Source organism: Haematobia irritans, chromosome 2 (assembly GCF_050003625.1).
Source record: "Haematobia irritans isolate KBUSLIRL chromosome 2, ASM5000362v1, whole genome shotgun sequence".
Taxonomy (NCBI): domain Eukaryota; kingdom Metazoa; phylum Arthropoda; class Insecta; order Diptera; family Muscidae; genus Haematobia; species Haematobia irritans.
The window spans coordinates 12,399,965-12,416,738 of NC_134398.1; the positions used below are offsets into that span (position 1 = coordinate 12,399,965).

Consider the following 16,774-nt stretch of genomic DNA (forward strand, 5'->3'; position numbering starts at 1 on the left):
TCTGATCTAGTCTTCATAAATAAAATCTTTACATTTATCTGTGGACAGTGTTTTGGTTGAACTGATCTGCTGATTTTCAAAAGAAACTATTATATTTGATTCATGGTGGTGGGTATTTAAGATTCGTCACGGCCGAACTTACTACTGTATATACTGGTTTCGAGATTCGGCCCGGCCGAACTTACTACTGTATATACTTGTTTAATCATCATTTCTGTGACATTTCAATTAAAAATTAATTGGATCAATTAATTTTGTGATTAAAGACAAAAAATATTTTATTTTGTGTGTACATTCCATGTATTTTCCGAAATTTTTTAAAACTGAAATTATTTTTAACATTATATTTTTTACCGAAAATACCCTAAAACTAATTTGTTTCTTTAATATCTACATTCTAGGGTCCTCTTTAATATTTTTATATATTTTCTGAAATTCCTTAATTCCTGATTTTATTTTTAATATCTACTTCCTGGTGGTCCTCTTTAAAACTGTTTATGTGTTTTCAAACATCACCACTAATATTGAGGCAAAAAAGATTTTCCTGTATTCTCCCTTTGACTTCATTATTTGCAGTTAACTGTTCTCCATGAGTCTGGTAATGAGATTTATGTGTACGTATTATAATGCTCTTTTAAGTTGATTATATCAACATTATTTAAATTTCCCTCCACAAATTTACTCACTAAATCTGTTTGGTTGTGTTTTGAGGTTGCCTTTGGCAATTGTCTACCCACACTTGTCATTCAAACTCTCTCCACCTTCTCCCGCTATCATCACGCCATATAATCAAAGTAGATTATCATGGTGAAATCTCTGCTATTTTGAGTTAGTGTGTGTAGTAGCCAAAGTAAGTGAAAGACTCTACAACAACAACAACAAAAAAACACAATTAAATTTTGTGGTTGTCTAAAACAATGGCTGCCGCAAATAAATTTGAAAATTTAGCAAAACGATTTTGCACATACCAGCACACACACATACACTCATATAATACACACAGTAAATCGAAACTCCCGTTTAGATTATAACTCATGTGGCATGACAAGTTATTCAAGTGGGTAGTGAGTGAGCGTATATATATGTGAGAGATTATATATGAAGAGATTTACTTCAGAGCAAAGGGGGTTGAATTTGTATAATGCTCTGAGAGAGTGGGTGTTATAGATAATGTCTCTGTGAAATCCTCTAATATTTGCCAAGTTCAGTTAATTTCAGTAACTATTTGGTAATTATTTTCTATTTTATCACATTTCACCAGCGCCCCCTCCCCACACCAATTGTGGGGAAAATTTTGCTGTTGCATTTCGTTTAATACATGTTAACAGTGGTTTAAATATCCAATCAAAATTACAGTTGATTGCATTTCGCACAAAAACCTCAATATATTTTAGCCCATCAGATTTGTTTAATCAACTAAAAATGTCAAACGTAATTTCTGGTAAAAGCAAAATTTCTAAATTCTATGAATTTGATGAATTACACAAATATATTAGGAAAACAATTAAGTGTGGTTATAGGAGATGCGCATATTTTTGTTGGTGGCTATATTTGGTGATTTAATTAATGGCAACACTACCAATAATGCAATAAATTGTGTTTAGATATAAATAAAACCAAAGGCTAAAATTGATGGCAACCTAATACGTACACAAGACCACACATACTTTTTTGGGTTTGTTGATATCGGAATATTAGAAGAAAATTGTTTGAGATATTTTTTTTCCTAATTTTACATTTTTTTGTTATTAATGCAAAATTTTAGATTTATTTTGACTGTGAAAATAATAGAAAACATTATGACCACATTTTAGATCACAAACTTAACTCCACTTTAAGCAAAACATTATTCGATATGAAAATGTTTCTTAATGCAATTGAAAAAAAAAAAAAAACAATTAGTCTCAAAAATGCCTTGGAGGCTTTATTATATGAATTGTAAATATATTTTTATTTCGAATTAAAATTAAAAAAAAGGGTACATGTGCGAGTGGTTATATTTGAAGAGAGCCAGTTCAAAGCATGAAGTTAGGTACAAAATTGATTCCTTTTTAAGGAAAAATTTGTTGATATACATTTTATAACGGAATTGAAATTTAAAATTAAAAACAAAAATTCTACCGAAAATTAGTTTATTTATTTTCGAATTTTAGGCTATTTCATTTAAGTAGGAAGTAAAAATGCCCATGAGGTGGATTACAAATTGTCCATGTGTGATTTGCAATATTTGAAGAGAGCCACCTCAAAGTAAGAGGTTAATTTGTATTGTTTGTTGAGTGCTAGTGATATTAACTCTGCATATTTGAGAATCCCTTAACATTGGTAAGGTTCAGTTATTTTCAGTAACTAATCCGTAATTATTTTTTTTTATTGTCTCTCCTTTGCTTATCTTGGAATTTTATGTCATTCCATTAAAGTCAAATGTCTTTGAAGTAAGGCAAATTAACCATAATACGGATAATGAATGTACATGTGTGATTGGTTATATTTGAAGAGAGCCACTTCACCACCTCAGAGCAAGAGATGAATTTGTGTTGCTTGAGGTAATGGCTATGTGAAGCTTTTAAAAATCCCATAATATTTCCAAGTTTGAGACATTTTTAGCAACTATTCTGTATTCTTTTTACTTTATTGCCTCTCCAATGCTTATCTTGGGTCTTTTTGTCATTCCATTAAAGCCAAATGTCTTAGAAGTAAAACAAATTAACCATAATACGGATAATGCGTGAGTGGTTATATTTGAAGAGATCCACCTCAGAGCAAGAGGGTAATTTGTGTTGCTTGATGAGAGCTAGAAATAGTGGATTTTTGAAGAAAATCCATGGTTGCCATTTTGGTCCGATCGGACCAAAATTGGTCCGAATAACTATTAATTTTTTAATTTGGTCCGATGGTCGGACCAAATGCAATTTGGTTAATTTTGGTCCATTTTCGTCCAATCGGTAATTTTTTCAAAATTTTATATAGAAATAAAATTTTGGCAAAATTCTCTGTAGAAATACAATTTTGACAAAAATTTCTATAGAAAAAAGAATTTCACAAAATTTTCTATAGAAAAAAATTTTAGCAAAATTTTCAATAGAAATAGAATTTTAACAAAATTTTCGATAGAAATAAAATTTTCTATAGAAATAAAATTTTAACAGAATTTTTTATAGAAATGATTTTTTTTGTTGGTTTTTTGATCTCAGCTTAAAACCATTGCGTTGACTACACTACAAGTGTAGCTTAACCAATAGAGGAAAAGTATGCTTGTCAAATTTATTTGGGCAAAGCCCTATAGACTGCAAGATATTTGAATGGACGACCGTTTCGGAATTACCACATTCCCCATAAGCATCCTCTCTTTGCAGAAAAACTATCAACCAATTATCAAAATAAATTCGGGTAGTTCAATAAACCCAAAGTGTACAAGCATTTCTCTTTTCCTTTGCCAATGTCAAATCATCGATTTGAGTACAGTTGGATGGGTTTATTTTTTTCTGCAAGTAGAGGATGCTGATGAGGAAATGTGGTAATTCCGAAACGGTCGTCCACCCAACCATCTTGCAGTCTATAGGCCTTTGCCCAAATAAATTTGACACACATTTTTTTCCTCTGTTGGGTAAGCCTCTTGTAGTCAACGTAACGGTTTTAAGCTGAGACCAAAACAAGAAATATTTTTTTTTACAAAATTGTATATCTACGGAAAATTTTGTCAACATTTTATTTCTAGGAAAATTTTGACAAAATTTTATTTCTATAGAAAATTTTGTCAACATTTTATTTATATAGAAAATTTTGTCAACATTTTATTTATATAGAAAATTTTGTCAACATTTTATTTATATAGAAAATTTTGTCAAAATTTTATTTATATAAAAAATTTTATCAACATTTTATTTCTATAGAAAATTTTGACAAAATTTTATTTCTATAGAAAATTTTATTTATATAAAAAATGTTATCAAAATTTAATTTCTATGGAAAATTTTGTCAAAATTTTATTTCTATAGAAAATTTTGTCAAAATTTAATCTCTATGGAAAATTTTGTCAAAATTTTATTTCTATGGAAAATTTTGTCAAAATTTTATTTCTATATAAAATTTCGTAAAAATTATTTTATATAGAAAATTTTGTCAAAATTTTATTTCTATAGAAAATTTTTAAAAATTTTATTTCTATAAAAAATTTTGACAAAATTTAATTCTATAGAAAATGTTGTCAAAATTTTATTTCTATAGAAAATTTTGTAAACAATTTATTCCTATAGAAAATTTTGTCAACATAATATTTCTATAGAAAATTTTGTCAAAATTTTATTTCTACAAAAAAATTTGTCAAAATTATATTTATATAAAAAATTTTGTCAAAATTTTATTTCTATGGAAATTTTATCCAAATTTTATTTTTATAGAAAATTTTGTCAAAATTTTATTTTTATAGAAAATTTTGTCACAATTTTATTTTTATAGATAATTTTGTCAAAACTTTATTTCTATATAAAATTTTGTCAAAAATTTTTTTATATAGAAAATTTTGTCAAAATTTTATTTCTATAGAAAATTTGACAAAATTGTATTTCTATAGAAAGTTTTGACAAAATTTTATTTCTGTGGAAAATTTTGACAAAATTTTGTCAAAATTTTATTTCTATAGAAAGTTTTGTAAACAATTTATTCCTATAGAAAATGTTGTCAACAATTTATTTCTATAGAAAATTTTGACAAAATTTTATTTCTATAAAAAATTTTGTCAAAATTTTATTTATATAAAATATTTTGTCAAAATTTTATTTATATAAAAAATTTTGTGAAAATTTTATTTAATAGAAAATTTTGTCCAAATTTTATTTCTATAGAAAATTTTGTAAAAAATTTATTCTTATAGAAAATTTTGTCAACATTTTATTTCTATAGAAAATTTTGACAAAATTTTATTTCTATAGAAAATCTTGACAAAATTTTATTTCTATTGAAAATTTTGTCAAAATTTTATTTCTATAGAAAATTTTGTAAAAAATGTATTCCTATAGAAAATTTTGTCAACATTATATTTCTATAGAAAATTTTGACAAAATTTTATTTCTATAAAATATTTTGTCAAAATTTTATTTATATAGAAAATTTCGTCAACATTATATTTCTACAGAAAATTTTGACAAAATTTTATTTCTATAAAAAATTTTGTCAAAATTTTATTTCTATAAAAAATTTTGTCAAAATTTTATTTCTATAAAAAATTTTGTCAAAATTTTATTTATATAAAAAATTTTGTCAACAAAAAATTTTCCTATAGAAAATTTTGTACAAATTTTATTTATATTTCTATGGAAAATTTTGTCAAAATTTTATTTCTAAAGAAAATTTTGTCAACATTTTATTTTTTTTGAAAATTTGTACAAAATTTTCTTCCTAAACAAAATTTTTGCATAATTTTGTATTTTTACAATTTTTTTTGAAAATTTGTACAAAATTTTCTTCCTAAACAAAATTTTTGCATAATTTTGTATTTTTACAATTTTTTTATGTTTATTTCTGTACAAAATGGCAAAATTTTATTTCTATAGAATTTTTTGTCAAAATTTTATTTCCACAGAAAATTTTGGCAAAATTTTATTTCTATATAAAATTTTGAGAAAATTTCCGATTTGACGAAAATGGTTCAAAATCAACCAAATTTCATTTGGTCCGACAATCGGACCAAATATAAAAATTCTAACCTAACCTACCATGAGGATTAACAGGCCGGCAGAAATCGCCATTTAGAAAATCTGGCCTATTCTCTTTTCTGTTTTCTAAATGTACGGATTATTATTTAAATTCTGATGTACATATAAAAATTTACAGGATGTTGCTTAAATTAAACAATATCCCGAAAAAATATATAAATTTGTGTAATAATCGTTCTTCAAAAACAAAAAAAAAGACAAGTAAAACCCAATTGTCGCACTATTTTCAGCATAATATGACATTACCATTTAAGCTTTCTAAAATTGTGGCTCACTTGTGTCCTTTTTTGTTCGCCCCATGCCACAATCAGTGGTCCAAAACCTGTGGTACACAATACGCTGCCAAAAACCCCAAAAACAGGATTATTCCAAAACCACAAAATACAAAAAAAAGACAAAAACGAAAATGAAACGCATGTTCTACATATCATAGAGGACAAAAAAAAACTAATTTTGTACAATGGTCCCATTCTATGCTAGGCAAAGCGCATACAAACAAGAAAAAAAAATGCGAATTAATTAATTTTCCCCTAAAACAGAATTGAAATTCGTTGGAGGCTATATGAAAGAGATTGTGTGTGTGTGTAAGTGAGTGACAAAATTGAGAGAGAGAGATTGTCTGTGTGAATGCGTTTGAGTGTCATCGCTGCTGATAATGTTGTTGACACAAATGTGGTTAAATTGTGGTGTCGTCAGCATAAGTTGCAAAAAGGACATTGCCAGAAAACAAAATAACAACACCAACAACGAATGAATAAACGAAGATAAAAATTATGATTAAATTTATTTAGGTACAGGGCCGTAATATTTTTGCCAACAAATATTTAATGGTCTTATTTTGGGGTTAGAAAGAAAAACAATAAAAACCATAAATTAAATTGAAACTTAAATAAAAATTAATTTAAAAATGTGATATTAAAATTTTATAAAATTGGTATCACATTTTTGAAAAATCAAAAAGTTCAAATTTTTCTTTTTCAAAGTTTGAAATAATTTCAATTTCGCAAATAATTTTTTTCTAAATTTATAATAATTTTTTTCGATGTTTTATATTACTAAAATTGTCGACCCTTTGACGATTTTAAATTTTGAAGGAAAAAACAACGAAGAGGCTAAAAATCGTTTTTTTTTTTCAAATTAAAAAATCGGAAGTACCTAATTTGAGTTTTCCAAATTTAAAAATTTTGAAAAGCAAATATTTATAAATTTCTAAAATTCTGAAAGTCGGCTTTTTCGAAGATTGAAAAAAAATTTGATTTTTTTTTGTAAAATTTGTATTTTCATTAATATTAATTTCGATAAAGTTTTTCTGACCCTTTTTATTGAATTTTGGCTTTATCAAATTTTGAAAAAATCAAAAAGTCCAAAAATCTTCTTATTTAAATTTTGAAAAAAATCCAAATACGATTTTACCAAATTTTAAAAATCTAAAAGTTTATTTTTCCAAATTTTAAGAAAATTCAGAAAGTCGACTTTTTTGAAAAACAAAACACAAAAAAATGAATTTCAACAATTTTTATTTTTTTGTTTATTTTTTTGGAAAAGTTTGTACTCGAAGTTTGAAAAAAAAAAAAAATGCAAAAAATTGAATTGAGATAATTCTTAATATTTTTTTTTATATATATATATAAATTTCTAAAATTCTGAAAGTCGGCTTTTTCGAAGATTGAAAAAAAAAATTGATTTTTTTTTTGTAAAATTTGTATTTTGATTTTCCAAATTAATCGATTTCCATTAATTTCGATAAAGTTTTTTTTGACACTTTTTATTGAATTTAAAAATGTCGTCTTTTTGGCTTTTTGGCAAATTTTGAAAAAATCAAAAAGTTTAAAAATCTTCTTATTTTAATTTTGAAAAAAAAAAATCCAAATACGATTTTACCAAATTTTAAAAATCGGAAAGTTTATTTTTCAAATTTTAAGAAACTTTAGAAAGTTGCCTGTTTTGAAATTTGAAAAACAAAACCCAAAAAATGATTTTCAACAATTTTTATTTTTTTGTTTTTTTTTTTAATTTTTTGGAAAAATTTGTACTCGAAGTTTGAAAAAAGAAAAATACAAAAATTTGAATTTCGATAATTTTTAATTTTTTTTTTTTAATTGTATTCGAATTTGCCAAATTTCAAAGTCGACTTTTTTGAAAAAAACACAAACATTTGAATTTCGATAATATTTTTTTTTGTTGGGAAATTTTGTATTTGAATTTGATATATTCGAGTTTTCCACATTCCTAAGTCGACTTTTTCGAAAAGAAACACAAAATTTGAATTTCGATATTTTTTTTGGAAAAATTGTATTCGAATTTGCCAAATTCCAAAGTCGAGTTTTTCGAATTAAAAAAAAAATTACCAAAAATTTTAATTTCGATAATACTTTTTTTTTGAAAATTTTCTATTCGAATTTGAAATTCGAGTTTTCCAAAATCAACTTTCTCCAATTAAAAACAAATTGCATTCGAATTCGCCAAATTCGAGTTCTCCAAATTCCAAAGTCGACTTTTTCGAAATTTGAAACAAAACCACAATAATTTGAATTTCGATAATTTTTTATGAAAAATTTGCATTTGAGCTTTCCAGAATCGAACATTGGAAAATCAAATTTTTCAATTTGTGAAAAAATTTAATACTCCATGTTCCAAAGTTGAATTTTTACAAATTTAAAGGCTCTAAATAGATTTTTTTTCTCATAAAAATCCCATAAGTCATACGCCCTTTCTCTTCAGCTTTTCTGAAATTTCCCTCATAATATCCTGCTATTTTAAAATTCTGCCTTGTTTTTCCCAATTCAAAAGGTTATGAAGAGACAATTTTTATACCATCTTTATTTAAATAAAGCAACCTATAGAAATTTTTTTCACCTCCAGCTATGACTTTTAATATAATTTCCGGGGATCAGCAGGTTAAGCTATACAATGACATAGCCACCATAGTTTCTTTTCAAGCATATTTACTTGCACATTATGCACCAAAGAGATCGACTATTGTTATGGTGACTTCAACAGCTGCAATGTGAAACTATTGTCTCACCATTGCATTGTCCACAAGAGCTGATGATGACCACCGTGTTGGTGATGCTGGCCCTATACAAGTTGTCTTCATTTTTATACATCCGATACGAATTAATGTTGACTGCAATACTTTTTACAGCTCATATGGCATTTTCACACTATAAATATTTAATAGTTTTCTCTCAGTTTTTGTTTTTTTGTTTTACCAGCAACAATAACCAAACGAAAAGGCAGTCATGAACCAATTGTGTGCATTGTTATTTTAATAAATAAATTGCCAGGCAATAAACGCCAATGAACAATTGATGACAGCTACAATGGTTGCCCCCCTCATGTCCATTGTTTTTTTGAGTTGCCTCTTGATTATATGCATATTCGTTCAACATTTCTTTTTTTTGTTTTGTTGAATTGAAAAACAAGAGAATTATGTCATTTGGGGAAAGTGAATGCGTAATTTTTCTGTTCAACAAAAGCCTCCAGAGTATTAAATGACAAGTTTTAAATTTTAACAAATATTTACAGTCATAAAGACTAATTTATAAAAACCACATATTTACCACTTTTCCATGAAAATAATACCATTTAAATTAACATAAAACGAAAATTGCTAGTTACAATTTGTGAAATTGCAAAATATTGACAATTATGGATATTTGGTTGGTTGTTTTATCGGTAAAGAGAAATACACAAAGCTACTGAATTTATACAATATATTTTTTTTAATAAAACATTTAAATTTTATGGATTGCCGTATAACTTATAACAATTGTATGATGTCAATTCTGTAGTACCATATGCCGTATGAGCAATGTATTCTCATTTTTCATTTATCATACGTCACAATGTCCCACGTAAACAATTTGGCAACACAATATCTTTAATTTAAAGGCCTGCATTAAAGTTATTTGTACTTGTAGATCATAAATAAGAGATTAAATAATAACTGTATTCGAAGACTCTCTGAGCAAATAAAAGAGAGTGAGTAGTTTTATTCCCCACAAGCAAACCTCCTAAGCTTTGCTCTGTGTCAGACACAACGCAATGCTCTCTTTACATATCCAAAATAATCAAACACAATTGACGAAAAAAAAACATATACAAGCCTCTCTTTTCAATAAGACATCAAACATCAACAAAAACTCGGGACACTAGCAAGGTTGCCACAGTTGGTAGAATTCTACCAAAGATGGTAGATTGTTTACTCTTTGGTAGATTGGTAGAATCCTTGAAGTTTTGGTAGATTTTCATTTTTCTAACGATATAAAATTTTGACAACATTTGGTATAGAAATAAATAATAAATTTTCTATAGAAATAAAATTTTGACAAATTTTCTATCGAAATACACTTTTCTGAAAGTTTTCTATAGAAATAACATTTTCAGAAAATTTTCTATAGAAAGAAAATTTTGACAAAATTTTCTATAGAAATAAAATTTTCAAAAAATTTTCTATAGAAAGAAAATTTTGACAAAATTTTCAATAGAAATAAAATTTTCAGCAAATTTTCTATAGAAGTAAAATTTTCAGAAAAATTTCTAAAGAAATATAATTTTCAGAAAATTTTCTATAGAAATAAAATTTTCAGAAAATTTAGTATAGAAATAAAATTTCCACAAAATTTTCTATAGAAATAACATTTTAGACAAAATTTTCTATTGAAACGAAATTTTGCCAAAATGTTCTATAGAAACAAAATTTTGGCAAAATATTCAATAGAAATAAAATTTTGACAAAATTTTCTAAAGAAATAAAATTTTGCAAAATTTTTTTATTGCAATGAAATTTTGACAAAATTTTCTATAGAAATAAAATTTTTACAAAATTTTCTATGTGAACAATATTTTGAAAAAACCAGAAAGAAAATATTGACAAAATTTTCTTCAGAAAAAAAGTTTTGACAAAATTTTGTATCAAAATAAAATTTTGACGAAATTTTTTAAAGAAATGAAATGAAATTTTGACAATGAAATTGAAATGAAATTTTGACAAAATTTTGAAATTTTGACAAAATTTTTCATAGAAATAAAATTTTCAGAAAATTGTGTCTAGAAAAAAATTTTTCAAAAAATTTTCTATAGAAATAAATTTTTCAGAAAATTTTCTATAGTAATAAAATTTTCAGAAAATTTTGTATAGAAATAAAATTTTAGACAACATTTTCTATAGAAATAAAATTTTCAGATAATTTTCTATAGAAATACAATTTTCAGAAAGTTTTCTATAGAAATAAAATTTTCAAAAAATTTTCTATAGAAATAAAATTTTGACAAAATTTTCTATAGAAAGAAAATTTTGACAAAATTTTCTATAGAAAGAAAATTATGACAAATTTTTTGTAGAAATAATTTTAAGACAAAATTTTTAGAAAATTTTCTATAGAAATAAAATTTCTACAAAATTTTCTATAGAAATAAAATTTTAGACAAAATTTTGACAAAATTTTCTTTAGAAAAACGTTTTGACAAAATTTTATATAAAAATAAAGTGTTGACGAAATTTTTTTAAAGAAATGAAATTTTGAAAAAATTTTCCAAAGAAACAATATTTTAACAAAATTTTCCATAGAAATAAGATTTTGACAAAATTTTCTATAGAAATGAAATTTGGACAAAATTTTCCATAGAAACTTTTCCAAGAAATAAATTTTAACAAAATTTTCTATAGAAATAAAATTTTGAGAAAATTTTCTATAGAAACAAAATTTTGGCAACATATTCAATAGAAATAAAATTTTGACAAAATTTTCAATAGAAATAAATTTTGACAAAATTTTCTATAGAAATAAAATTTTCAGAAAATTTTCTATAGAAATAAAATTTTAGCAAAATATTCAATAGAAATACATTTTTCAGAAATTTGCCAAAATTTTCTATAGAAACAAAATTTTGGCAAAATATTCAATAGAAATAAAATTTTGACAAAATTTTCAATAGAAATAAATTTTAACAAAATTTTCTATAGAAATAAAATTTTGAGAAAATTTTTTATAGAGACAACATTTTAGCAAAATATTCAATAGAAATACATTTTTCAGAAATTTGCCAAAATTTTCTATAGAAACAAAATTTTGGCAAAATATTCAATAGAAATAAAATTTTGACAAAATTTTCAATAGAAATAAATTTTGACAAAATTTTCTATAGAAATAAAATTTTCAGAAAATTTTCTATAGAAATAAAATTTTAGCAAAATATTCAATAGAAATAAAATTTTGACAAAATTTTCTATAGAAATAAAATTTTGACAAAATTTTCTATAGAAATAATATTTTGACAAATTTTTCTATAGAAATAAAATTTTTGCAATATATTTAATAGAAATAAAATTTTGACAAAATTTTTTACAGAAATAAAATTTTGACAAAATTTTTTACAGAAATAAAATTTTGACAAAATTTTCTATAGAAATAAAATTTTGACAAAATATTCTATAAAATAAAATTTTGGTCTTTGTGAGGAAGAAATAAAGCGAGCAACCTCTTTTTTAAGTCATTCAGAGTCCCACTGGAATGTCTGCGGCCGAAAAGTTAGTCTGTGAAACCCTTCACCGACAGGCATATCCATGGCAGAAAAAAAGTTTATTTGGTCGATCCTTAGTATGCAAGGCTGGATGCTAACCACTGCACAATTGCACCTCTCTCTCTCACCCTCTTCCATCACTTATGAAAAATTTAATTTCGAATTGAAATTCTGTAACAATTATTACAATTATTTTCAAATGATACAAAGTCTCATATATATTTAAGTATTTAAAAGAACTTGTGCTCCACTAAAGTTGAAGTCGAATTAATGCTATAATCATACACTAGAAAATAAGACTCTCCTAGATAACTCACAATGTGAATGCAAGGTGTACATTCACACTAACAATTAAAATACAATTAGACAATGGGGAATGAATTCTCCTCTTTACTGCTCTTTCTCTCTCTCTCCCACATTTAAGAAGAATTTCTTTTCTCTTGAAATGTTTGGCTAAAGTATATAACAACATTCTTGAAGTACATATTTGGTGAATTACTATCTATTTATTTGGGTCAAGTTGTTCCTTGATGTTATGCTCATTCCCATTCCCATTTGTTTTTTTTTTTGTTTTTTACTTTCTTCAGTATTATCTTGGGGTTTTCTAATTAAAAATAAATTATAAGTGTTACTTGCATTGAGTGTTAGTAAAATCTATATGAGTGTGAGAGAGAGAGAGGGTAAGAAAAAGAGAACTAGGAAATGTTTTTACTCCTTCGTCTGAGTGAACCCATATAATTATTCACTTAGAATGCACTACAAGGAATTGGGAAGAATGTAAGTGCAAAATATTGCTGCTACAAGTAGGTCTGGCAAGGATATTGTTGCAGGAGCTTAATTAAAAACAAATAAGGATTTCTTTGAATACTTATATAGGCAACGAGCCCAACAAGAGAAGTAGAGAAATCTCTTGAAATAACTAAACATGAAAACAATTGAGGGAGAAATATGGGAAATCTTAAGTGGAAGTTTTTTTATACTTAGAAGTGTTACAAATCTCCACAATTCATTGTAGCTATCAACTCATTAGCAATGAGGAAAAATTGTTTCTAAGAGACCAAGAATTTAATAGGAAAAAGTGAAAATCTATTTAATTGTTTTTAACAAATTTTGCCTCATCCGCATATACACTGAAGAAAAGTTTTCTTTTTTAAGGAACAAAATTTAAGACAAGTAAACCTTTCTCAAAACACTACTTCTATGAAAAATTTTGTCAAATTTCAACTTCTAAAGAAGTTTTTGTCAAAATTTTATTTCTATAGAAAATTTTGTCAAAAATTTATTTCTATAGAAAATTTTGTCAAAATTTTATTTCTATAGAAAATTTTTTCCAAAGTTTACTCCTATAGAAAGTTTTGTCAAAATTTTATTTCTATAGAAATTTTGTCAAAATATTATATCTATAGAAAATTTTGTCAAAATTTTATTTCTATGGGAAATTTTTGCCGAAATTTTATTTCTATAGCAATTTTGTCAAAATATTATATCTATAGAAAATTTTGTCAAAATTTTATTTCGACAAAAAAATTTTTCAAAATTTTATTTCTATAGAAAATTTCGTCAAAATTTTATTTCTATTGAAACTATTGTGAAAACTTTATTTCTATGGGAAATCTTTGTCGAAATTCTATTTCTACAGAACACTTTGTCGCGATCTTCTTTCAATAGAAAATTTTTTCAAAATATTTGTTCTATAGAAAATTTGTCAAAATTTTGTTTCTATAAAAAATTTCGTCAAAATATTATTTCTATAGAAAAATTTGTCAACATTTTATTTCTACAGAAAATTTTATCATAATTTTATTTCTAGTGAAAATTTTGTCAAAATTTTATAACCATAAAAATTTCGCCAACATTTTATTTCTACAGAAATGTTTGTCAAAATTTTATTTCTATAGAACATTTTGTCAAAATTGATTTTTTTGACAATTTTAGCAAAATTTTACTTCTGAAGAAAATTTTGTCAAAATTTTGTTTCTATAGAAAATTTTGTCAAAATTTTATTTCTATTGAAAATTTTGTCAAAATTTTATTTCTATAGAAAATTTTGTTAAAATTTTATTTCTATTGAAAATTTTGTTAAAATTGTATTTCTTTTGACAATTTTGTCAAAATTTTACTTCTGAAGAAAATTTTGTCAAAATATTATTTCTATAGAAAACTTTGTCAAAATTTTATTTCTATAGAAAATCTCGTCATAATTGAATTTCTTTTGACAATGTTGTCAAAATTTTACATCTATAGCAAATTTTGTCAAAATTTTGCTTCTGAAGAAAATTTTGTCAACATTTTATTTCTATAGAAAATTTTGTCAAAATTTTATTTATATAGAAAATTTTGTCAAAATTTTATTTATATAGAAAATTTTGTCAAAATTTTATTTCTATAGAAAATTTTTTCAAAACTCTGTTTTTATATAAAAATTTTTCAAAATTTTATTTCTATGAAAAATTTTCTCAAAATTTTATTTCTACAGGAAATTATGTCAAAAGTTTATTTCTATAAAAAATTTTATTTCTATAGAAAACTTTGTCAAAATTTTATTTCTATAGAAAATTTCGTCATAATTGAATTTATTAAGACAATTTTGTCAAAATTTAGCTTCTGAAGAAAATTTTGCCAAAATTTTATTTCTATAGAAAATCTTGTCAAAATTTTATTTATAAAGAAAATTTTGTCAAAATTTTATTTCTATAGAAAATTTTGGCAAAATTTTATTTCTATAGAAAATTTTGTTAAATTTTTGTTTCTATTGAAAATTTTGTCAAAATTTTACTTCTAAAGAAAATTTTGTCCAAATTTTATTTCTATAGAAAATTTTGTCAACATTTTATTTCTATTGAAAATTTTGTCAAAATTTTATTTCTATAGAAAATTTTGTTAAAATTTTATTTCTGTTGAAAATTTTGTTAAAATTGTATTTCTTTTGACAATTTTGTCAAAATTTTACTTCTGAAGAAAATTTTGTCAAAATTTTATTTCTATAGAAAATTTTGCCAACATTTTATTTCTATGGAAAATTTTGTCAACATTTTATTTCTATAGAAAATTTTATCAAAATTTTATTTCTATAGAAAATTTTTTCAACTTTTTCTTTCTATAGAAAATGTTGTCACAATTTTATTTCTAAAGAAAAATTTTATTTCCAAAATTTTGATATGTAGTCAATTTTGTCAAAAGTGCATTTCTTTGACAATTTTGTCAAAAATTTATTTCTATAGAAAATTTTGTCAAAATTTTATTTCTAAAGAAAATTTTGTCAAAATTTTATTTCGGTAGCAAATTTTGTCAAAATTTTATTTCTATTGAAACTTTTGTCAATATTTAATTTCTTTTGAAAAATAACTTTTTATTTTCTCTTTTTCTACTCCTCCAGCGTGTTGGCTTTATTTCTCTGGCCTTGGGCATGTTTATATCCTGCTTGTTCGGTTTCATATTCGGGCTAATATTGGGCACAACGGAAATGCCTTGGGGTAGTGGTGATTGGCCCACTGAGGAGATGAGAGGAAGGTAAGTAAGTGATAGTTGTAAAAAATATTTAAGTTTTTCTTTTTGAAATAAAAACTTGGTGGCCCTTTTTTGAGGTTGGTGGAAGAGAAGGGTCAGTCCTGGCTTTGTCGATAATAAAATCGAATAATCGACTTTATTAGTCGATTTCGCAATTTTTCCATATTTTTCGAAAAATCATGGGGTATCCACTATTCTCTACACTGAAAAAAATAGTGATCAAATAGGAACATTTTTATGAAGACCAAATTTAAGGGCACACTATAATGCAAAGGACAAACTGAAGGAGTAGCTTTATTAGATCGTCGTAGAATGACTACCTAATCAAGAACATCTACAGGGTGACTGATATGTAATGCAACAAAGTAAAGCCATTTTTTATGTTTTTTTATCAAATTTATAATCCAATTAAACAAATTTCGGGAACAACAGCAAATTTTAGAATCACCCAGCAAACAAAATTGTCACCATAAAAGTAGTGGAAATGTTCTTTTTCGACACTATTTTCTATAGAAATGAAATTTTGAGAAAATTTTCTCTAGAAATAAATTTTGACAAATTTTTAATATAGGAAGAAGATTTTGACAAAATTTTCTATAGAAATAAAATTTTTAAAAAATTTTTCATAGAAATAAAAATTTGAAAAAATTTTCTTTAAGAAATAAATTTTGACAAATTTTTAATATAGAAATAAAATTTTGACAAAATTTTCTACAGAAATAAAATTTTGACAAAATTTTCTACAGAAATAAAATTTTGAAAAAATTTTCCATAGAAATAAAATTTTGACAAAATTTTCTATAGAAATGAAATTTTGACAAAATTTTCTATAGAAATGAAATTTTGACAAAATTTTCTATAGAAATAAAATTTTGACAAAGTTTTCTATAAAAATAAAAGTTTGACAAATTTTTCGATGGAAATAAAATTTGGACAAATTTTTCAACGGAAACAAAATTTTTACAAAATTTTCTATAGACAAAAAAAGATTTTGACACATTTTTCTATGGAAATAAAATATGGACAAAATC

The 16,774-nt window shown here is 24.2% G+C and overlaps 2 protein-coding genes across 3 annotated transcripts in view; one reads left to right on the forward strand and one right to left on the reverse strand.

Annotated features, from left to right (window-relative positions):
* The window catches only part of LOC142223481 (uncharacterized), a 525,017-nt gene that overhangs the window by 320,304 nt on the left and 187,939 nt on the right, over positions 1-16,774 (reverse strand). The window lies entirely within an intron of this gene.
* Positions 1-16,774, forward strand: part of LOC142223482 (uncharacterized) — a 146,205-nt gene that overhangs the window by 33,287 nt on the left and 96,144 nt on the right. For both annotated transcript variants that reach the window (XM_075293367.1, XM_075293368.1), the window contains exon 8: positions 15,613-15,746. In XM_075293367.1, the coding sequence (XP_075149482.1) occupies positions 15,613-15,746 (134 nt within the window). The remainder of the gene's footprint in view (positions 1-15,612; positions 15,747-16,774) is intronic.